This window comes from Hylaeus volcanicus, chromosome 6 (genome assembly GCF_026283585.1).
Source record: "Hylaeus volcanicus isolate JK05 chromosome 6, UHH_iyHylVolc1.0_haploid, whole genome shotgun sequence".
In the NCBI taxonomy this organism is placed as follows: Eukaryota; Metazoa; Arthropoda; class Insecta; order Hymenoptera; family Colletidae; genus Hylaeus; species Hylaeus volcanicus.
Genome location: NC_071981.1, coordinates 5079745 through 5103635, shown reverse-complemented (window position 1 = coordinate 5103635; position 23891 = coordinate 5079745). Strand labels below are relative to the sequence as shown.

The following is a 23891-nucleotide window of genomic DNA, read 5'->3' as shown; positions in this document are numbered from 1 at the left end:
AGCGCGAGAAACGGGGGAATTGAAATTAATCTAAATTAAGTAATCGCTTCTTCGCCGTTCATTAAGAAGGTCGATGCCTAAAGGAGGCGAAGAACAAGGCTCGGCATAGGCCATAATCGTCTCTGGCTCTTTCTCTTTTCGCTCTCAACAGTTCCCCGCGCCAGTCCGTTCCTACGGTATGCACCATCTGCTATCCGTCTGCCGGTTAATTAATTGACCAGCTTGTCCTTCTCTCCACTTACATTTTGCTCTTCTTCTTCCTCGGTGTCTCGTCACCAGGCGTCGCGATAATAATAAATTCAGACGGTACTCTACGCTGGACCCTGCTAGAGCATCGATCTTCTATGATAACCCATTAATTACGCTAACGTGGACCGTTGGCAGCTAAATGATATATACTCTTCTAGCCTGGTGGTTGGAAAATTGGCTGCCACTTGCGATTCGACGGGTGTCTTAATTATCAACGGCCCAACCACCACTCTCAGCCACTGGCAAAGTTTCACGGTGTAGTCTAAGTACTCTTCCCGAATGATCTGAACCCAGAAAAAGTCTTGGCCAGTTAGAACTGAAGGTGTCGATACTATAGGAGCTCCATCCGATTAGTTGGCTTCCAATGAGCTTCAGTAGAACATCAAAAGTTTATAAAAGACACTGTCAGACCAAGTTACAAGGACAGCTGAAGCAATAGAAGAGTGAAGCTACTGAACCAGTAACAGAGATACGAGTTATCTATTTAAACGCCCTCTGGAGCACCGTCCTCCCACTTTGAAATTAATCAGTCGACCAATTGGACGCTGTATTCACCGATCAATGACCCCCATAAACATAGACACTTTGATTAGATGACGAGTGTATGTTCTTGTATTTATAAACGCAACGTAACTAGTGAAACATCTAACAAAATTGTATGTTTATAGATGAATTTATATCAAGTTAGAAAGCATTACGTGGAAACATTTTATTATAGATTTTTTACTCCCTTTTGCGTACAGAATTACCTCTGCTGTACCCACGCTGTGTAGAAGCTGCCCGATAGATGCAGGCGCGAAACTCGGTTTTTCGCCGATATCCCGTGATTGAACAATGCAAATTCAATGAAACTTAGTGTGCGTAGGTAGAGTACAATATTTGCATATATGCATCGAATTTTTGATCGCTTGGTATGGCTGGAATTACAAAAATGCAAAAGGTATTCAGAAAGCAGTCTTACAAAAATTCCTGAAACACTGCACGAGGGTTTCAAAGAGCCATTGCTCGGTAACTATAAATCCCAAGCGGATCAAAAATGAAGTATGAGCCTGGCGCTAAAGAGCAGTCTTGAAGCATGAGGGATACCCGCAATTAGGTTCATAAATCGCGAGGGAGTATTCAGGGGATATATTCCACAAACGAATTCGCATTAATTGCCGCAGACAAGGCAATCGTGGATCCGACGTGATAGCGAGTTAATTAACCACGGTGTCAAACTCTGTCGCGCGACGCGACTTGTTGCGGACCAGCCTTTCATTCTTCTTCCTACTGGCTATCTCTTTCCCTCTAATACGGAACGTGCGCCTGTTGTCCGTCTGTACCCACGCCAGAGGAGCCCAGCCTGGGCTCGCGGCCAACTTTTCCTGGCTTCGCACCGCTGAATGTTTGACTTCCCAATAACAGTTCCGCCAAAAGTTCGGCACGTTTAAGCAGCGATCGTGCGATCCCTCTGGCGTTCTCCACGTTTCCACCAAGAGGGCGTTTCCATGCCTGAAACGAACGAAGGACGAACAAGTGGCACTGTTGATGTCAAATTCGCTCGTTTAATTTCAAACTGCGCCTTGACATTGAAAAACTTCTTCAAACATTAAGGAACAATTGTCTCACTAAAAGTTGTTTCCAACGCGAACTTCGCTCGATACATTCAGAAGAAGAAAGTGGTTCGTTGGGCAGTTCTGCTCGAGACGTTGAAATTCACGTTTATAAATTCGTAAAACCGATCTGGAACAGAGGTACTCGACAATTTCCCACCACTTTACGCATTTCAAATCACGAAGATTCCAATAATTCAAGAATGGCTGCGCTCAGAAATCGTCTCTCTCCATTCGTCGAACGGTCTGCACGCTTGGTAACAATGGAACTTCCGGTACGAGTCTTCAGAAGTAGGAAGAAAGGGAACGAGGCTGAAAGGGAGGAGAACGCGAAGAAGAACGAACGTTTTTCGTCGAGATTAAAGTATACATCGTGTTTCACCGTGCCAGAGATAACAATGAAAGGACCGAACAATTTCTATCGTTGGCTCGCTACCCATCAGAAGATTTCTCAATAAAGAGCCACGACGAAAACTTGGTTATCCGTCCAGGGAGTTCCTCCTCGACAGTCGCAGTCGGATTCGCCGGTAAACGAGGGTGGACGCGACATGATAAAAGAAAAAACGGGAGAGAGAGATGAGTATCGTCAGAACTTGTTAATCGGTAGAGAAATTTATGAAGCACCCCGCTGAAACGAAATTGCCCCCAGGGGTTGAAGCTTGTCGCTGTTAACAACGAAAGTTTGGAGAACGGACAACCGGTGCTCAATGTTTCGACGGATTTGTCGAGACGGTACTGGTTCCAAGTTTTCCCTAATAGTTATGGAAATCCTCGGGAAGGAAGACGTTGTTCGCCGACAGGGTCAAAATTGCGACCTGGTAATTTGTATCGAGTTTGACTTCTAAGAGAAAGTCTACCAGCCGGAGCACGAGTTTCCTCTGCACTTAATACAAGATGGAAGAGAATGGAACAGTTGTATGTTACGTCATAATTGTGTGCTGAAGACTTTTTAAGTCTTTGCATAAAAAATCGAACAATTTTGATATCATAAAATTAATCTTTTCCTTTTAATCCGCGTTTCTCTGAACGCGTCGCGTTTAATCTGTCACGCAGACGAGGAAGAGTGAGTTACGCGCGAATAGTCGTTAGTTTCCTTTGCATCTCGCGACGCCCACCCACGCAATTAATTAACACGTCAGGAATAATAAGAGCGACGCAGTCACACGGGTCCGCTCGTAAACGGGAACTTTTCCACCGACGGGGTTGATTCGACGAGGCTCGAGGGTGGCTAGACGAGTAACGCCGCAGGAGGTTTACACTTTTATCGCAACCTTCCCCCCTGTACTGTCCCCCACCCTCTTATGTTCGCGTGCGTCTTTGTTCTCGTCGGGACTTCGTCAAAGGCAATGCACTCTCTGAAATTCGTGGGAACCGTTGAGGATATTTGAACCCCTCGCTTGGCAAATCAATTAACTCCGCAAGAACAAAAGCGGAGAAAGGTGACAAAGTGGTGTACATTGTTTTTCAAAATTTCTGGGAAACGTGTCTATTCCTATAAAATGATCCAACATTCTCAACCATTGAACGTGAAAAATAAATTTATTCGAGATGTTAAGTTGCAATAAGCCTGAAGGCTCAGAACCTGGATACGGAAGCTTGTGAAAAGCTACAGCAATTCTTTCCCTTTAAAACAAATCTTCTTTATATCGGCCACGTCCGTTGACACAAGACGCATTTAGTGACGCATGTCGTCAAAGCAGACATCCTAGCGGTCCTTGCGTATCCAAAACACATAGGATATCGGTTTAGCTTAGCAACCCCCGCAAGATGGTCATGCTTATCTCATTGTCAAGCTCCCGACAGCAGACGTCAGACTCGGACTGCCTGTTTCCATTTCAGGATCGCTGGGAGAGAAGCTTCTAGGGAATTCCCGATTCCCTCTTTGTGGGCTCAACGTGGGACGATGTCACCTATTACAACCAATAAAGCCGACATCATGCCGTGATCGCGGAGATCTACAATTACCAAGCAGATCAATTTGGCCGACGAATTCTTTTTATAACACTTTGATTATTTAAAGCAATCCTTTCGTTACTATGTTTAGTAACAATAACACATGATAAAGTTGTAAGAAATTGTAAGAAATGAATATTTGCAGTAACTGGCGACTTTTTCTATACTCAGGAAGGTAGGGGAAGTCCTGCGGGCATCGCGTCTGTGAATCCTCGGTTGCAAAAGGCAGGAGCGCTCTCTGTACGAGTCCAAGTGTCCTCTGGCCGCATGTTTATTCAACACACGGCCGTTCATTACCCACATGACAATATTGGTTGATGGGAATTGCTTGTATCTCGTGATACGCACCATTTGATATGCGGGCTCTCGCACTATCCGCTGCGATGTCGCGCGAGTCACTCTTCGCTTATGCGAGCGTTTTACAATCGTTTTTGTTGAATGTAAAAAGTGTCCCTGAATTGGAAATTGTAAGAAATTTGATGGAGCTACAATATCCTTTATTTCTCTTTCATATTTTAAAGTGCTTCTGTAGCTACTCCTTTAATTGTAATTTCTCTAAAAGCAATTTTTTTTTTTTAATACATCGACTACCTGTTCAGTCAAGATTCAATTCCATAAATGGTTGAAATGTATGTAATATAGCGACATCACACGTTGGATTACATCGTGGAAGACGTGACCTAACAATTTCCATGGCAACGTTTGGCAGTCCACTTAGCAGTAACTTTGATCTCAAGCGAGGCATCCGTTATGATCTTAACTGCTATACGTCTCTGCGTGCATGATCGAGATTGATGACATGTCGATGATGACAGGACGTTTGATTAGTTTCCAATATGCCGCCAAATACGGTCCACCCATGTCAAACGTGGAAACTGTTCTCCTCGATCTCATTTATTGAACAGTTTTCAGATTTACATGGAAATTAGTAGTTGTTGTAAAATGCCTAGATGAGCAGCCACAGAATCAGAAATCGAAAGAGCAGTGACAACTTCGGGTTCTTTAACTTTCCTTCCCATAAACTCTGCTCTCAACGTCACGCTCCCTTTAAATACCGTTCCCTCTTTTTCAAAGCAATAAAAACCGATGAAATCGGAATGAGAAATCATTAGTCGTAAATTCGTCACTCGGATTGTTATCCCTCGCATAATTTTCCGCGGCCACCAACTATTTATACCAAGGTTGTTCGCGCGTGTGAGTGCACCGTTGCACATACACGCTTTGCACGCGTTGACCCGCGTCGGCGTATCCGCATCGTTCAATGGAAATTTCGCTGTGCAAAACCCGGTCAACCGCGGCCACCCTCTATGCATACCTATTCGTACCTCGGGTGCGATCTTCTGCATACACTTCGGCCCTGCCGTAGGCATGATTGATTCTTCCGCAAGAGATGCGTTTCTGGAAAATTATCATGCCGAAACAAAAGTATAATTCTATCGACTGTTGGAATATAAGAAGAACCTAGACAACAGAGATCCAAAAAAGTGTCCACTCGCAGCAATTTCCACGTGGTGAAACCTGGTAATCGATATAACTCGCGACGGAAGATTGTTCGAACAATAAAGTGCAACTTCTTAGACATGAGACTGAAATTTTATTCATTTTTCCCAGATATTTGGAAGATGCCAGGGATGCGAGGGACTTGTATAGGTTTGCTATGGACGTCGTACATAAAGTGATACTTGAAAAGAATTTTAATTCGTTTTCTACAAGTGAAACGAATTACATTTGCACAGAAAATGCACATCCACCCCTATTATTCCTTAAAATAAGCGCGAGTGGCTTACTCACTATTCCTCTGTGCGAGCATAACAAAATGAAAAGAAAGGTAGCGGGAACGCATGGCAGGGGATACGCCTGGTTCATTTAACCCGTGCCACGATTTCTCTCTGACCGACTGGTCACAAGGGCGCAGTAACGCACTAATGAAGTATTTACTATTCTATTACTACGTACAGCGAATTCTCCATCCTGTATCGTTCTATGGCTCCTCTCCGACCCCATTTTCTCGTTTGCGTTTCCTCCTGAATCCCTGTAGCTTAAACCAGCCAACTACGATTATAGAGTCGCGAACACTCTTAACTATTCTGCTTTAGATTTTGAAGCAACTTCTTCAACTCACCATAAAGGAAACAATGATCTCAGTAGTGTAAAAACAAATAAATGTCGAAGAGTGTTTAATTTTACAAAGTGTCAAAAGTATCGTTAGTTGTTCCTTGTCGCGAAATCTTTGGGTGTATCCTGGGATGATGACTGCGTCTCTGGGTGACGTTGTCAGCGTTCTGTTTGCCTTCAGCAGTCGCATTGCGTCTTGCAGGGAAAGTGCATCGAATGCTCTATCGATTTACAAAAGAAACTCCTCCTGGGGCTTCATTGTTTGACCCCGAATATGTAACAACGTCAGAGCATAGCTGGCAACAATCAGGTATCTGTGCCTTCATGCACGCAGCCCGTTGTACGCGCTCGCCTGCAGCGTTAACTCTGACGAGGGTCTCTTTCTTTCACTCTGGTGTATACCTTCTCGTTTAATAATAGAAACGTAGTTAGTAATTCTGTGCCTTTCTAAAGTAGACTCCCTATTTATCTATTAAGAATAACCGTATGACTTTTGGACTATCAAGTATTCATCTACCATCGATACCTTTTTGCAACTACCGAAGACAACTTGACAGAATCAAGAAGTAAACTAAATAAATGATAAAAACTAGTAGCTGGGCTAAGGGAATTCCTTTATTAACTTTTTAGCTACAGCTGGACTTTTAAACCAGAGTTACAAATGATTGAATATAAATTCACAGTTATTTTAGCTGTGGCGCACCATCGTACGTTTTTTATGGGCACATCAACGATAGGTAGGATTTGCCAGAAACTCGGTTCACGCTAACGAGAGACCAGCCGACAGGATCGAGCTGTCGGTTCGAATCAATCAAGCTCGTGATCTAGCCGAGCCCCCTAACCGCGAAAACGAAACTTTCGCGGACAGTTTAATGGCAATATCATTATTGCAACCGGTCGTTATTCACTCTAACAAACTGTGCGCCGCGATACATTAATCTCCTGGGACAATGCATCACCGGAGTGCAGTGCTTTCCAGTGCACCGTGCCGTTGCATGTACACGGTATACGCTAAATGATGCATTCTCTATACCTGAGGATACAGATTCGACTCCGCCGATAAGGTCATTTTCAAGAGGATCGTTTTGGATCCTCCGTTGGATCGTTGGATGGTGCAAGTTCGATGTATCAAGATGGCTGAGAGCCTCTGAGGGCATATTTATTTCACGAACCCATAACCCAGGCTACGTTACTCTTTGGCTATAATGTTCCTCTGTAGACCAAAGATCAACTTTAATTCGTTTGCTTGAGCTAGCCATCTATTTTTTAGAAACGTAGTCAATTCAACGAATCGCGATAGACACTCGTGAATATTCGTGCCAATGTTTCGCGGGGCCCTGTATTCGATAGTTTTGCATCAATAGACCTTAGCTCTAAGCTAGTCATCTGACCGATCGCAACCTTACATGTTTCGTGTAACGTAGGATTATTCTCGTTTCTCTAAATGAATAATCCTCCCTTCGTGGTCCATCCGAGTGTTAAGAATATATCTAGTGAAAAAATGTTCGTGCACCACTTGCCAAACTCTTTGTAAGTCGCAAGAGCGTGCAAACGAGACCGCGGAAGCTGTTGCTTTAACGTATATTTTCACTTTCATGCAACGAAAGCGCCCCAGCGGCTTCCGTCTTTTTACTTCCCCAAGCGGATCCGCAACTTAAGACCGCCTTTACGCAAAATTAAAGGGATATCCGGCGTGCTTCGCAGGCTTCGAAACCGCCGGGCAACTTCAGGACCCGCCAAAGGGTTTCCGTTTCCACCCTTTTTATTTCCAACGTTTCTCTTTCTCTTGGTTAATTTCACCTTCAGGAAACGGAGAACCAAACGCGTCGCACGAGAAAAACTTGATACCACTCCGCCAGAAGGAAGGTAATTGTTAATTCCTTTGATGGTAACTTCAGGCGGAAAATGTCTTCTTGAAGGTGATTAATAATTAATGGTAACCCGGTGCTGAAACTGCATTATATTACAGCTAGAAGGCATTAAATATGCATCATTCCGGATTAACGTGCTCCGAAGGATATTTCTTTTTCAATTTTCCCTCGCGGTACTCCAACTGTGGATACTGTATACCCGAAACTACTTGGTTTTCTTTTTTTTTGCAATAAAATGTATGTAACTTTGTATTTTATTCGATCGAGAGAAAATTAGAATAAGAATAAATATTCCTTTCGTGTATTTCTTTTCAAGAATGCTTCTTGCAAGATTACAGTGTGGGTATATTTACTCTGCAAGTTTCGACTGCCATAAGCGCGAAGCGAATCGGGGACACGGAAGCTATTTTTCCTGGATGAACTTCCCATGTATTATTCACACTTGGACCTCTGATATTTCACCCCTGAATGCTCTAACGGGCTCAGAAGCAGGGTGGAGGCAGGAGGTGGAGCTCGATACCCAGGATAATGTTCGACAACGGTAATCTCGGTGGAAGAGGGTGATTTCGCTTTTTCAAAAACGTCGTGTTGTGGCCAATTATACTCCAGCTTTGTTAAATGTTTCCCTAACCAATTGGAGAACCTATATTTTACATCGAATGACACGGATTATTTGCGCAGAAAAAGTTCCAGAAATGATTGAAACAAGGAAACCCCACGAATCCCTCTCCCCCTTAAACTTATCCCCCTAACATATCAAGGAATCCTCAGAGGACGCAGACACCCTAGCGAAATCTACGAGGCGATCGCCTGGAAATGATGGGTAAGTGGCAGGCCAGAAATACCAGGCAATCCGGTAGCCTGACACGACTAAAGATTTTCCAGGGAGTACATCTGCGACCTAGACGCGCACCATAGCCACGGTTACTGGTAATTACAACCCACAACCTATTTTCACGAACTAGCAAGGAGCAACTAGGAGGTATGGCGGGGTGAGGCGCAGAGAAGGTGAGGGCTGAAAGCAGGCAACACGGCATAACTAATGACGAGGAGATAAACGGCTTGGCAAACGACGCGTAACGAGCAAAGGTGCCGTGAAGATTCTGCGTGGAAACGGACCGGAAATTCCCAGGAGAAGCCCCTCGTCAGGAAATTGTTAGAACCTCGACCGGCGGAAACCGGTTCCCCAGCGCAGCTCTACAAGGAAAACACCGAAGGGGCAACAGTGAAACGCCAAGTGGGTGGCTCGTCTGTCGTCAATCGTCAATCGTCAATTGTCAATCCTCACAATTTTGATTTTACCACATTATAACACGTATTGCTTCAATTACATCTCTTTATGCAGTCGTTCTTAAATAATTTACCATAGTAAACGATATCACCGACTCTCATAACATTGACTCTGACCTTAACAATCTCCTGTCCCGGAGTTAAGAAAATTATTCGATCGTTAATTGTTAGTCAATCGCTTAATCAATAGTCACTCTTCGAATTTATTATTTTCTCGCATTATAACAGCTATCGTAACGTTAAAAGTACAATCATTCAACGATTTTAATTCAATCAATAACATAAAGCACATCTCTGTCCGCATAGACGAATAGAACCGCGGAAATGAAAATTAATCATTATCGTTAATCATTAATCGAATCGTTAATCATTTTCTAAAATCAAGCTTACGCATACAAAGTAAAGTGTATTAGAATCTGTTACCGTATCATCTTGCAAATGTAGCTATGAACAGTAAAGCAAGTCAAATTCTTACTCTGATAATATAATCCTGTTAAATAGTAAAAAAAAACCGTCTCTGCGTCACGAAAGTTGGTCACGAGTTTTACTTTGCGCGTCGCTCATTGGAGCTATGTAATTAGATAGCCGGTATCATTTGTTTGAACAGTTTACCGACCAGTGCGCAACGAGTTTCGTGACGAGTAAGTACAGGTACAGGTTCCTGGAGAAATGAACAGAGCACAGTTTCGATGCTCCAAATCGGAGAATCTCGTACGTTGGTCGGTGATTCTGTTGTTTCTGGCCGTGGGTGGTCTTTATGCTCGGACAACCAGAATCCAGACTAAATTTGGCACGATCGAAGGGTTATGGAGCAGGAGCACCAGAGGAAGGCTCGTGGCGCACTACCTGGGAATCCCTTATGCGGAGCCACCCATTGGCTACCTGAGATTCAAGGTGCGTTTACAAATTTTTTAATAATCCATAGCACAGTAAAGCTTCCCATATCTGCACTAATTGAGAGACGAAATATTATATTATATGAAATTTCGATGTTACTTATGATATCTCACCATCGCGATTAATTTTATTAGTTATTATCTTATCTACTTAATTAGGTACATAGTTGCAAAGCATAATTGCGAAAAAAGTTAATTATGTCTGGAAGGTATTACCTCGTATCTCTTCCAGACTTTACTGTTATTCTCTGTTTTATCTGAGATATCAATTGAAAAAATGTTAGCTGCTTTCCTGCCTTGTTGTTTCTTTGTGAATTATAAAAAGGAATATTATTTTTGTTCAAATGCACCTACCCACTTACCAATTTAGAATTACTAAGTAGATAAATAGTGCTTTTAATGAGTTCTTGGACATTTGATAATAAGTGCATATCTTGAAATATGTAAATTTACAATATGTTTATCATGTGTCTTTCATACATATAGATTGTCATGTACTTGTCATATAATTACATATTTCTTGCAACTTTTGTTTAACAGGGTCCACAACCTTGGTCCCGGACGTGGAATACTACGTACTATGCCACAAAAGATGGCTCACCGTGCATTCAAAGAAGTTCTAACAAAGAAGTTGTAGGCAGCGAGGACTGTTTATACCTTAACGTTTATGTACCTATAGTAAGCATCAACAAACCATACTACAAAAATAATTTGCTTAAGAATCGACCATAGAAACGTGACACAAGCGATGCGAAACACGAGACCGGTTAGATTAGAGCGCAAGGTTAACGCGCCGTTCAAATAAATGTACACAATTCAAGGTGACGCTGTCATATCTCAATTACCGGTCTGAAAAGTCTTTGAATATTTTGCGTCCAAACAATTCGAGCATTCGAACATAAAATGAAGTCATCGTATTTAAGTTGTACTGTACTTTTCAAAATTTGGTTCGAGTTGGTAATGCTACTTATTTCCTCTTCACTCTAAACTGACAAGGGACAATTGTCACACCCCGGTTTTGATCAAATAAAAATCCTATCGAAAACGGTCCTTGAATGTTGCCAAGGATCCAAACTATCTTCCACGAGTGTCAGAGTGCAGAAATTATATGCAGAATATTGATTAATTAACGATAATTACGATGACAGGTGGTGTAGTCAGAACAACTTTGGAACTATGCTTGTCTTAAATTGTTTACAACTATTTAAATAGTGCATAACAATTCAATCCACTTATAGGGGAAGATTCCCAGAAGCCTAAGCTTCAATTTGAGTATGCAAAAGTTCATGAATTATTTGTAAATAATCGATAAACGATCGATTGATACAGGCGCACTGCCGTTTCCAGCGTCGGTGCTCTCTATCCTTCTCGCACGGTGTATCTTTCTCTCTCGCACAATTTCTAACTTAAAACTGGTGGCGCCATCTAGCGGTTGGATCAGGGAAGCTCCGGCTGAGTAATAGGCTAACAGGACGCTAGTGGAGGTCTACGGTCGAAACTGTGCGAAAGAGAAACATATACTGTGCGAGAGAGAAAGATACACCGTGCGAGAAGGATAGAGAGCGCCGATGCTGGAAACGGCAGTGCGCATGCGCAGAGTACACTCATCTGTTCATCGATTGTTTATCGATTGTTTACAAGTAATTCATGAACTTTTGCATACTCAAATTAAAGCTTAAGCTTCAAGGAATCTTCTTCTATAAGTGGATTGAATTGTTATGCACTATTTAAATAGTTGTAAACAATTTAAGACAACCGTACCATCTGACATAGTTTAATTTCAATCGAAATCGTATCAACACCGGTTTTTTGATGTTGCTAATGATCTATACTAACTTTCACGAGTACCAAGGTCCATTATTTATATGCAAAAAGTTAATAAACAATAGAATAAAGCAAATATTTCTAACAAAGTAACATGTATTTAGTTAAAACTGAAATACATATAGTATATGTTCCCTTGTAAGGAATTTGACAATACGGATACCTTTGTAGATTTCAGATAAAGGGAATGCGAGCAGAAAACTTCCGGTGATAGTGTTTGTTCACGGTGGGCGATACGTTGATGGCTCGAGTGATAGCAACCAGTTCCCTCCAAACTACTTGATGGATCAGAATATAATTCTAGTTGCGATGAACTTTCGTCTTGGCGTTTTGGGTAATACTTCTTGCACCATTGGAATTCATAATCCAATATTTCAATCACACTCCATAGTTTTAAGAGTAACCATGCTCAGTCCATTTTTTTCAGAAGTAACCATTCACCCTTCATCGTTTCATTCCGGAGTAACAATTTCCGTTTCCAAAGCTTGCTTTTTTCAACAACTGCAACAAATCCAACGCCTTATTTATCATCGTTCCCCTAGGATTTTTCAGCATGGCGAACAAAGCCGCTCCAGGAAACTACGGGGTGAAGGATGTCGTGGAGTCCTTGAGATGGATCCAGGAGAACATAGAGGCCTTCAACGGTGATCCAAACTCCGTGACATTGTGGGGCAACAGCGTCGGGGCTGCTCTCGTTCATGCTTTGACTATGACCCCCAAAACAGAGGGGTTGTTTCATAGATACATTTTGCAAAGTGGATCCGCTTTTTCCATGTGGGGTGTAGTAGAGAGGACCTCGCTGCTTCGGACTTCGATGGAAGTAGTCGAGCGACTAGGCTGCCTTCCACCCAAGAATATGAAAAACAATTGTGACGATGATAAGTGCGTTGAAGAGGAAAGCAAGGATATAATGTGTTGCATGAGAGCTGTCGAAGATTGGAAGTTTGCTAGTGTAATCAATACGGTAAGATGGGGCCGTTGACTTCTAATTTGAATTAACCTGTTCAATTATCTGTTGAAATAACCGAGTATCGTTGTTACTGTGTCACTTTAGCTACTTTGATCATTTTATTGACATCTTTGGCGTAATTAGATCCAGAAAGATCATTTTTTTAGTAGATAATAATTAGATCTTCCATTTATCAGAGTTTCGCGTCAGATTATCGTGTGGGTACTTTAGCACCCACACTCGAGGAAGAATCTGAAGACGCCATCCTGACGGTACATCCTCTCACAGCTTTGAGGAACCGCATGGTCAGAGATGTACCTTGTATAATAGGGATAAACAAGGACGAGGGCGATTTCATATCCCAGAGTAAGTTTGAAGGGAATTCTTAAAATTTATTACAAAATCATTCATTTTGAAAGTGAAAATTATTTCCATTTCCAGGGTATTGGCTCCAGGAGACCTATCGAGACGATTTGGAAGATCTTGTACCCGTTATTCTGGAGTATGATCACTTGGATACGAACACGACCGCTCTCACCAGCGCCATAGAAGACTTCTACTTCGATTCGAATTTCACTAAAACATTCACTCGCAATATCTCCCAGGTATGTCGTTTTTTTAATGGAGAAATGATGGCAACAATTTTGAGACTCGTTAAATAAATAAGACGATTAATAATGATTAAATGAAATGTAAATATATAAATTTTACAGGCACTTGGCGACGAACATATCATATGGCCAGCATACATGACTGCAAAGTACCTATCAACAGTCATGAATTCTAGTATCTATTTTTATTTGTTTAACTACGTGGGTACATTCAGCTCCAGTTTCGCGTTTGAAACCGGAAGGCATGGTTAGTAAAATTAATTGTTTTTTACTATATTTCCAAATTCAGACTCGGTTACCAACTTTATGCTTTCCGTTTGCAGGAATAACGCATTGCGACGATTTAAATTATTTGATTCCACACTTAAACAAAAAATACAAGATTCTGATGTTACACAACACCGAAACCGATGAGACTATGATAAATATAATGATAGAAATGTGGGCCAGCTTTGCAACCAATGGGTAAGAATTAGAGGGAGGAATTAAATAGAAAAAAATAGAACATGTCGTGTCGAAGAAAGTATGCTACGTCATAAATATTATATTTACCTTGAGTAATGCAGTCTGACCTTCTTTGTCTAGATAATATTATGAAACTCGATAGCACCAAGTCCTCAGAGGTCAAACTGCATTTACATTCATTAATGCAATAAGTCACGCATTGCAACTGAAATTTTGTAGCAAAGTACTTGTTCACATGGCAAAAGAATTATTATTATTATGTATGGATTTTGAACTCTGTCCAAATTTTATTTCACTTTATTAGAGTGCCAAGTGCGTGGAAAGTGCCTGCATGGCCTGATTTCAAGACCTCCCAACAGTTTCTGCTATTTGGGAACAACACAGATCCAGACATCGTGGTAGAAAGTGATTTTTTCCCAGAGAGAATGGCGTTTTGGGAGGAGATGACGAAGAAGTACAATCTATATCACACGAATCTGATGAACGAACCGCCAATTAAAAAGAAAGAATTTAACTCCGGTATTTCTTACAAATACAATAAATTGTTGGTTTGTTTATTGTTAATTTTCATCGTTTGCCTGCCGTAAATTGATTTGTTCTTATAGTATGTGTACAAATAAAACACCGTAATAACTTTGTCTTATTTGAGTGGTTAATGACGTTTCATGAAAGCAAAGGGTTTCGCACATGGTGACTTTAGTCTAGTTCGGATGGCTGGATCCTCGACGCCAAACATGATCCAAAGAAAACACCGAGAGAGTCACGCACCAGAATGAATAAATGAACAAAAGTGGATTATCCAAGGCTAAATCATCCCGAAAGATCGTCTTCCTAATAAGACAGAGCTAATAAACGAAAAGCATGATGGAATCCGGTGGAAATTAAGTTAGCCGTGTGGAGAGTTAACGCGTACATAAAATATGCAGACAGCCAGTTTCCAGGGTGTTCCCCTTCACGGCTGCGGCGCTCAGGGAAATTAATCATCCAGCCCGGGTAACCAGTGTTTGTCTTCTTTCCGTTTCCGACCGTATTACGCTGACTCGAAAAGAAAAGTTGCAGAGAAATCTTGGTTGGCAGCAATGATTATGCAATGGCGACAAAATGAAGACAAATGCCCGTCTCTTTCAGCCGCGATTCACCTCTGGCATAGACAGGAGTGATACAGTTGCAAATTACCACGCGCAAGAAGTAACATGGTTGACAAAGACGAAAGAGATAATTAACAATTTCCCTGTGCTTTTTATTTAAAAAATGTAATATTTGAGGCAAAAATAGATCTGTGTAACATGGAAAGATGGACGTTTAACACTTGTCTTCTAGACAAGAATGGAACCACAAGGGTTAGATGATCAGCGCAGAATGAAAACTGAACTGAATCATCGAGTCTGTGAAAACTCAGCCCTGAACATATGGCGGTATTTTATAAAATTTAATCACGGAATTGATGCGCCAGTCAAGCCAGCAACACTCGGCCAATTTCGAAGTTAGTCGGCGAATAGATTGCCCCTCGCAGTTCATAATTAAACGTCGGCGAGATAAACGCTCCACAAAGGCGTATTCCGCTCTGAAACATTCCCGTTATATTACGTTTCCGTTGAAAGAAGAGCAACTTATTTTCCGGTCTTATAACGATCTCGGCTCTATTGTTTTGCAAGACGTTTAATTCAACGCCTCGGGCGAGAAGGTAATTAATGACGGGACAAAAGCAAAGAACCGCAAAGCGGCTTCTGTTTGTAACGATACATTACATCCGCCACTCAACCACCCTAAAAACCGAGGATTTTTTCTTTGAAGGGTAATCCTAGCATACAGAGGTATCTTAGCTAAATTAAAGAATGTCAGGTCTAGATTAGATTTCAGCTCCCTTGTTCATTAAGCTTCCACTTGATCAGCTTGGAAAAATAACAGGCAGCAATGTCAAAGTTCAAAGAGTGTCAAACAGCTATATACACACACGTGTTCTATACTAATCCGTACCAGATCTGGCAACATTTTTATATGCCATATAGTATGGCGAATTTAAAATATCCAGCGTCCAGACAGATCGTCAGAAGGTTATACCAGAGAGGAGTCTGGCGGGTTTGAAGTTTTCAACGTTCACCGTCGAGACATTTCTCGCTGTGTTTTGCATGTTCCTTTGAAGGCTTTTTCGACAGACGTTTGGATAGTGTGACTTGGACTTTGAACGGACAGAGCATCGCGTCGACCATTTCTCGTCGCATCGATGATCACAAAGCGGACAACACAGAGCTACAAGGAAAAACATCGACTGGCATATTTTTTTAACCTGAGCTGGAAGGACAAAGAGAATCCGCAATAGGGATGGCGGCCAGTCCAGGTGCGAGCGAATAGGAGGAAAAACAACGTGGTGGATACTCGAAACAAAACAACCGACGGGGATCTGAAGGACGGACGGACCACAGAGGACCACGGGAACCCCCGTTGATCGACGATTTGCATAGTCAAATAAGTTCGGGCTCTGATGAGCCGCGTCGCCGATATTTACCCAGCAGTCGAATAATCGTTTTCGAACTACGTGTTGAAATGTGCAAGTGTAAACACGGCCGAAGTGCCTTTCGAGTTCATTTACGCCCAATTCGCGCCGACAGCGCCGATTTCCAGTGCCGTCGAGTTTCGACGATCCACCGCACACTCCACACTCTACTTTCTGGACTGGACAGTGTAACGGCGAAGTTGGGAGCGAACCTGACGGGATTTCAACCTGTTTTTCTTCACCGTCCACATATTTTTACAGAGATAGTAATACGTCTACACCCTAAGGGAACGCAATTTTATTTAAAAATAACATTAAAAGTAGGATTGGAGGCCGCAACCGCCATTACTAACCGCTATAGTGACGACGGTGGAGGCGAACGCTTTCTTTTCGACCGTACGGGGTTGCATACACCACCATCGCGTACAACGCAAGGGACAATTTCGAACACTTGCTCCCATTTCTTTTTAAAAAGAGAAAACAAACAAATCATGTTAAGAATCAACCATCTTCCGCCGCATTAGTGTTAAATTAATTACGGCTCCGCTCGTTTCCGAGTTACAATCGTTTTCCAGGAGCAACGGCAGACACCGAGCGCCTCTTCTTTCAAGCGGTTCGAGGAGATTAACATCTCAGCCGGCAGGCTTGTTAACCAGTGCGCAGAGAAGGTGTCTCGGGGGATACAAAACACACGCTGGTCGGATTTATCGCAAAGGGTGAAATTCTTGACGTACTGCAAAACAGAGTTCTAAAGGATTACTGCTGCGATAACGACGACAAGGAAACCGATGGTATAACGAGACGAACAGGCGCGCCTCTGTACACGCCGATGAAATAACAGAACGACGCAGAGTCGCCGGAGGGAGCCAAGGAACTTTCTTCATTATTCCAACAATTAGCGGAGCCCGTATTTCTTGTGTGTAGGGGTAGATGCCAGGAGGAACGTAGAAGCACGCTTTCAATCGTTCCAGCCTCTTTAGGGACGGTTTTCCAAAGTTAAACGACGCAGATAGTTTGAGATTCGATTCGAACCTGGCAAATACGCTTTGACGTCCATAAACAAAATGGAACCGCAATCGTAAGTTGCGGACTACTTCATGATCGATTGAAAACTGATTGTTTCTTACACGGAAAATCTTTTCTAATCTAAGAAATTATTTTCCTCTTTCTAGTGCATTTTAGACGAAAGAGTGATTTTTAAAAGCTTCTCTTTTATACTGTATTTTAAATTAATTATGTTCTTTGCCTTTCGTTTTAGCCCGTTTGCGTTGTGAACAGGAAAAACGCAGACCTTCGTTCGAAATTGAGAGCTTGTAAAAGTTGGCGCGCGCGATGTACACGTACGTCCAATGGTAAAAATGCGAAAAGGACCTGGAAGAGGTAGGTAAAGGGGCGATTGCTCGGGGCAACGCCATAGGGGGTTGCGGTTTCGTTCGTTTTCGATTCGTGACATATGAATTTCATAGTTGCGAAGCTGTTGTTTCCATATGTGTGTGTGTGTTTTTTTTTTTTTTTATTTATCCGTCATTTGTGTTCGTTGCTCGCGTTTTGCCTTTATGGTCCTTTGTACCATACTCGTTTGATAGAAGGTCGAGGTTTTTTATTTGGGCAATATTGACTGTCGAATAAATGTATGTGTACGCATTAAATGTGTGGATGTTTGAAAAACTAAATGTTTCTCAGTGTTTCGGGCGATGAAAATAAAGCAGTGAAAATGTGATCTCTATGACTTCTGAGTGACACGAGTCACGCACAAGATTTATCCTTTGAGGGTAAACATCCAAATATCGTCTCTGTCCGAACAACAGCGCAAATAGTCGCGGCGTTTATCATCGCATCGGGCGCGAAACTCGTAAATTCTGGACACGTTCACGCGTCTCGGTCACGTTTGCCAGCCGACTTGCCACGATAATGACTCGGTCAGGGTAAAAGTCCATGGGAGATCCTCGACGTCTGGGTTTCCCCTTTTCGCGGAATGGAAATCGGACCAGCATCGATTACGATATTGACGTGTCGCATGATAGAACGACCACACTGGCCAGCACAATACGCTAATGCGACATATTGTTCGGCTCCGCAAAAATTGCCCCTCGTTACGCAACCAACAATGGCGGCCGCTGGACGAACCACCGTGCCATGCTTCCATGGAACGTTGCTGTGAAAATTATAGGAGCCATTCGGACTGGACTGATCGTCTGTTAAATTCTGCTGTGAGAAAGCGAAAACCAGGTCCTGAGAGAAATGTAGAATCGAAGGAGCGGGAGGGAATGTCGTGTCGCTACGACTCTTGGACGAATCCTTAAGGAATATTTTGGAAGGGATCTTCTAGACTCGCGATCGGTTATCGATACACTCTGTACAATGTATACACAATGTTGACAAACCGTTAGAAATGATTTTTTATCAAAACATTTCGAACTATTCAAATATGTGGCAAAAAATCTCTCTCAAAGGGGTGAGTTTATTCGTAGTTATTTCAAATGTTTACGGTCCGTTATATTTCCATTAATTTTCTGTAATTAAGGACGCTTCGTTTTACGGTGACAAATATTTAAAAAAAATGCCCTGCCTTTGATACGTCCGATTCTCTGATAAACAGGAACAAAAAAAAAACACGTCCCGTCCGCCAGCGGCGTGTTTCACATTTCAGTACAGAAATTCTCGGTACGTACAGCAAACGCGAAACTACGCGTTTGATGTCAGCGTGATGCGAGTTCTGACGTTGAGCGGCTTCTAATCGTCCGGGTAAGTTGTTTTTGTGCCTGTGTCACGTCGAGCGAGGGAAGCAAGGCAAAATCAACAACCCAGAATCGTTCACTGTTCGTTTTCCAAAGTATCGGATAACAAATCTCCCATTAAACTCAAGCTTGGCGTGACCGAGTTATCGGAAGAAGAGCAACAACAATAAAAAGCACGCTATTTGGAACCATTACACGTACTTATCGTAACATTAGTCGATCCTGGAGAACGTTGTACTGCCTCATTCTTAAATATTTTCATTTTCTTTAAACCGCTAAACCTTCTTAAAACACTACGAAGAAATTAGGAATAGAAGAATCTACGAAGAGAATGTCTACGATGAACGAAGAAACCGGTCATTCCGGTTTCCTAGAAGCCAGACAAATGGCGCGAGATTGTGTTAAGGTTGAAGTTCAGCTAAAGAATCCCAAGGAACTGCTCAACCCAAGGAACTTCTTGCCGTGACAAACTTTAGAAAAGTAACTGTTTGTCGATCAAAGAGTCAAAGACATGGCGTTGAAAGAGGGGTGGAGAACACAGGAGAGGAGGGAAAGAGGAAACTCTGGCGAAGCAACGGATTCGGAGGTTTGCGGTTTTCCTCGACTGCTCAGTTTGCGGACGTGTCTGTCGATTTTACACAGCAAAAAGCTGTGTGCGACACGGTCGACCAGTTCGTTGCGATTTCGACTTGTTGGAGTCTTCGTTTCTTGACAGCTGGCGCGAATATAACCGACGGATACATGGAGGTGCGTCACACTTAATTGATTCCAATGTTCCATGATAGCAATTGGAGCAAATGGTACATTCAAAAAGATTGCGAGCTTCGAAAAATAGCGTTTGAGACGAAATTTCTATATATTCAATTAGTGCTTTAGACATTTTTAAGAACCAATGCTAAAAATCTAAAAAAACCAGTACGTTTTTGTCGAACGCCACCCGACACAGGATCGAGGAAGGATAATTAAACGGTGCTCACGCGGGTCGAAACTTGCCGTGCTTAAACACGGTCCTTGTTTTGCGTAGAGATGCGTCCATACGTGCACAATAACAGCGTTCAGGTTGTAATGACGAGGGGTACACGTCTGGTCAATTAGCTGATGAGAAGTCGAAAGGGTATCCAGAGCGAAGACTGCGGTTGTTTCCTCGTCAGAAGAGCGTAAACAGAAGATAAGGTAAACAGTTCATTAAGTGCACTCGTGCGATGAATATTGGTATAATATCGTGGCCGGCATTATAACGAGTAAACGTTCAATTATGGTAGCGTGTTTGAACTTTTGAACAATGGAGCGCATTATTCCAAAGTCGATGATACGCGTCAGCTGTTGTTGACTGTTAATAGTGAGAAATAATAGAGGGGCTCGTGTTTCGTATAACCACGAACAATGGAAATTTAACCGAATTTTGGGAACTTTGATTAACGTGACTTTTGAAATCAAGTATATACTATATATCCCATAATCGCGCTTAAGCTGGACGTCATGGTACAGGACCTAATGGAAATGATACAAGTATGTAGTAACTGGTGTAGTTGCCTCGATAGGCGCGAACAGAAGCTCAGTGTACTTGAAAGAACAGAGAGCATCGGAAAATGGAAAGTTTGGATGAGTTTCCACCTGCGGTCTTTCGACGAGAAGCGAGATGATAAAAAAAGAAGCCAGAAACGGCGTGGACGTAAATAATCTGCAAAGTTTAGGAAAAGTACGTTGCAGACGCGCAATCACAGGGAGTGGCCGAGTTTCTTTAAGTTCCCATAATCTCCATTTGCAGTTTGGCTTTCTGTCCTCCACGGTTGTGCGAGGAAAACGAAGGCGCGAGAAGAATTCCCTACCCCACGACAAACTTGGGGGAAATGAAAAATTTCAGGCCTGTGGACGCAGCGTTGCAGATAATATATTGCTTTCGTAATAGCGCGAGTAACTTGGCTTCGTCGAGGTAAACACGCGTGACGCACTCGCTTTGGTTTTCTGGGGAAATGCACTACTTTCGGTCCAAACAAAGATATCAGAGTGTATTTGGAGAACTCTCTCCTCTTTCATCTTTTTCTTTGTTCAACTTTACTTTGTTTCAACTTTTCAGTTCGCAATAGTATACCATAGTATACCCAGCAAGGCTCGAAACGAAGGGTATATCGAAGAACCACCCACAGATTTATTCGTGAAAATTGAAGCATGTTTCCTTCTTGGGCGAACGTAGCTCCAGATCGATGAATTACGAATGACGCGAAGGATTTCGCGTAATTCCGGAACTGTACGACGTTCCTAGGGAGAACGTGAGCTGCCCCTCGCGGAAGGGCGCGTGCGGAAGAGGTCAGGGGTCGCGTATTACGTATTTAATGCGCGCCGCAACGCGCTTCGGCTTTGTCGCGATCTGAGCCGAGCATTAGTAACGTGGACAATGCGCAACAAAACGCGAGGCAAATTTAACCTGGACCAGCTTGAATTTCGCATCGACCCCGCCCTCCTCCGCGATCCTTTGCCACCCCGTACACCATGGCTAGCGCGAAGCCCGAATTCAACGGCTCTCGTTGCAGACCTAATTACGCGACTCATTAACAATGCAGCCACTTCAAACGCGGGCCGCTTTCCGCCATGCTTGATTATTATTAGCACGCAACAATGAGCGTCGTTACAATGTCTGTCAAATTTTCGCCGCCCCGCGGCATTTCGCCGTGCCTATGCCCGTAATTAAATTCACGATGCATGACGCGTCAATTTTTGAGCCGAACCACCCTGTATCACCTGCGGTCTCCTCTCGTTTTGAACTCGGCCGACAAACCCTCTGCAATGGGAATCGGCTCCATTTCCTCCGAGCGTCCAAAATTGTGTATTGATCAGCGCGTTGAAGGGTACAAGCTGTGCAAATTAAGTAACGAGATTCGGGTATGAGTTGGAACTCTGAGAGTTGGAACATGTCTTGAAGTTTTGACGGGAAATGTATATTTCTTAAATTCAATTGGATATACGTATATAGCAATCTGCGGTTTAGCGTTGCGCGGATGACACGTGGAGTAGTGGCGAACCACGCATACATACGTTCTTGCCACGATGTACACCGCATACGGATATACATAGAAGCCTTTCAACAACTAAGACTTACTCAACATTCTTCATTACTTCGTGCATGATTTAAAGAGGTTCAAGTGGAACGAATGGAACGTTGAATTGGTAGTATGAAATGGAAATTATCATTGAAACGTCCAGTATCCCTGGAAACTGGAGAAGCTTTTGAGATAGCCTGAGATGGAAGCAATCTAGCCCACAGGTGGAACGTTAGGTCCGCGAATCATATTGCGATCTGGAGAGGCAGAGACCAATCTGTGCGCTATAGTAACGCACTTTGCGATTCCCTTTGTGACTTAGTGCCAGTAACGTCACCGCGTTGATTGTCTATGCTTGGGGATGCACCGCGTATACAATATCGGATTTGCTTTGGAGACGATTCCCAGTGACAGTTTGATTGCGAGCACCGGCTAAACTCCAGACGACTTATTTGTTACGCATGAATGACACGTAATCGTAAATCTTTGCAGTGATAAACGTAGAGCATGCAGATTGGTTGCGTACGTACAGGAGGCAAACACATATTTGCACGCAAAAGGATTAATTATAATTTACTGTGAATAAGTAACGTACAGTAAATGAAAATTTCGTAGCGAAGAAAGCATTCGCATCAAATTATCTTATTCCAGCATGCATGGATAAAAGCACCGCAATATTCATTTGTGTAATTGGGACCAATTCGACATTCCTCTGCCAGAGATGACCTCAATTTCTTCAGAAGAGGAATACGCGTAAAAGGCGCCTCCTTTTTCGAAGATGTTCCATTAAGCAAAACATGGTTCCCAGACCTCGTCCGTCTTTATATACAATTATAATATATTGCATTATTAAGGCCCTTCCGTCTTGTTCCTCTCCTCAAAGTCTTTTGTCGCATATTTGCCCGCCTAACGAGGGCGCATGTCCTCGAGACAAACAACGTCCGACGACGATATTTCAACTTTTCATACGACTATACTCGAGCGAGCGATTCGGCATCGCCCTCCTTTGCTCTGTGTTCGCCCCCTTTCGCTAACCAATACCAGACTTCGTTCAGCAGCACTCATGAAGGGCTGGCGAATGCTTTTGCCGTTTGGAGATAAGCTCCCTGGAACGACGTTGAACGCAGTTCAACGGTAAAAAAAAAAAACTATTGTTAAACGCTACAGCACCGAGACCAGAGCCGATGCGATTCTGAAAAGTTTTAGTCATAACAAAGACTGCTTCTTGGAAAATTCTCAATGTGCTTTCCATTGCTATAGGATTTTTCTTGCGAAGCTCGCGTTTCTTTAACGATACTCAACATCCAGCTTCGTTATGCAGCGACGTCTCCGTGTACCAATCTAATTGGCGGAGAGGAAGTTGAATTTAAATCTAAGTTTATTAAGTAACAAAGTATATCTATAATGTAGTATTATAGATACTGCAGAGAGAAAAATGACCAGTCTTTGAAGGAAGTTAGTCTTATTGTTAGATCAAAATTCTGCGTTATCAACAAGGCGATCTGTGTTGCCGATAAAATGCTTTACGTTATCGAGACTTGCCGACAGAGTGCCCTGTGTTATCGATGAAGTACTTTAAGATTACTCTGTAAAATTGCAGCTATCTGGTGTGTCGTTATAGAGGATTTTCTGGCGCCATCCAACGTTACGATTAAGAACCGTTTCGCTACAATACAGAATTTGCTGGCGTCATCTAACATCTAGAAGGAGAACTGTTTCGCTAACCAGGGATTCAAATTAGTTTACATATATTCAAATTTAAATTTTATGTATTCGTATAACAATAATAATTATCAATCTAAGCAA

General features: G+C 42.6%; 2 protein-coding genes across 2 annotated transcripts in view; one reads left to right on the top strand and one right to left on the bottom strand.

The window, feature by feature from the left end:
- The window catches only part of LOC128878620 (polypyrimidine tract-binding protein 2), a 262210-nt gene that overhangs the window by 212489 nt on the left and 25830 nt on the right, over positions 1–23891 (bottom strand). The window lies entirely within an intron of this gene.
- On the top strand, positions 8888–14453 carry LOC128878621 (esterase FE4-like). Its single transcript, XM_054126946.1, has 10 exons — positions 8888–9017; positions 9678–9964; positions 10507–10644; positions 11962–12124; positions 12333–12754; positions 12937–13105; positions 13181–13344; positions 13453–13597; positions 13674–13815; positions 14120–14453. Exons 2-10 carry the CDS (start codon positions 9740–9742, stop codon positions 14400–14402), a joined length of 1851 nt encoding a protein of 616 aa, XP_053982921.1. The 5' UTR covers positions 8888–9017; positions 9678–9739; the 3' UTR covers positions 14403–14453.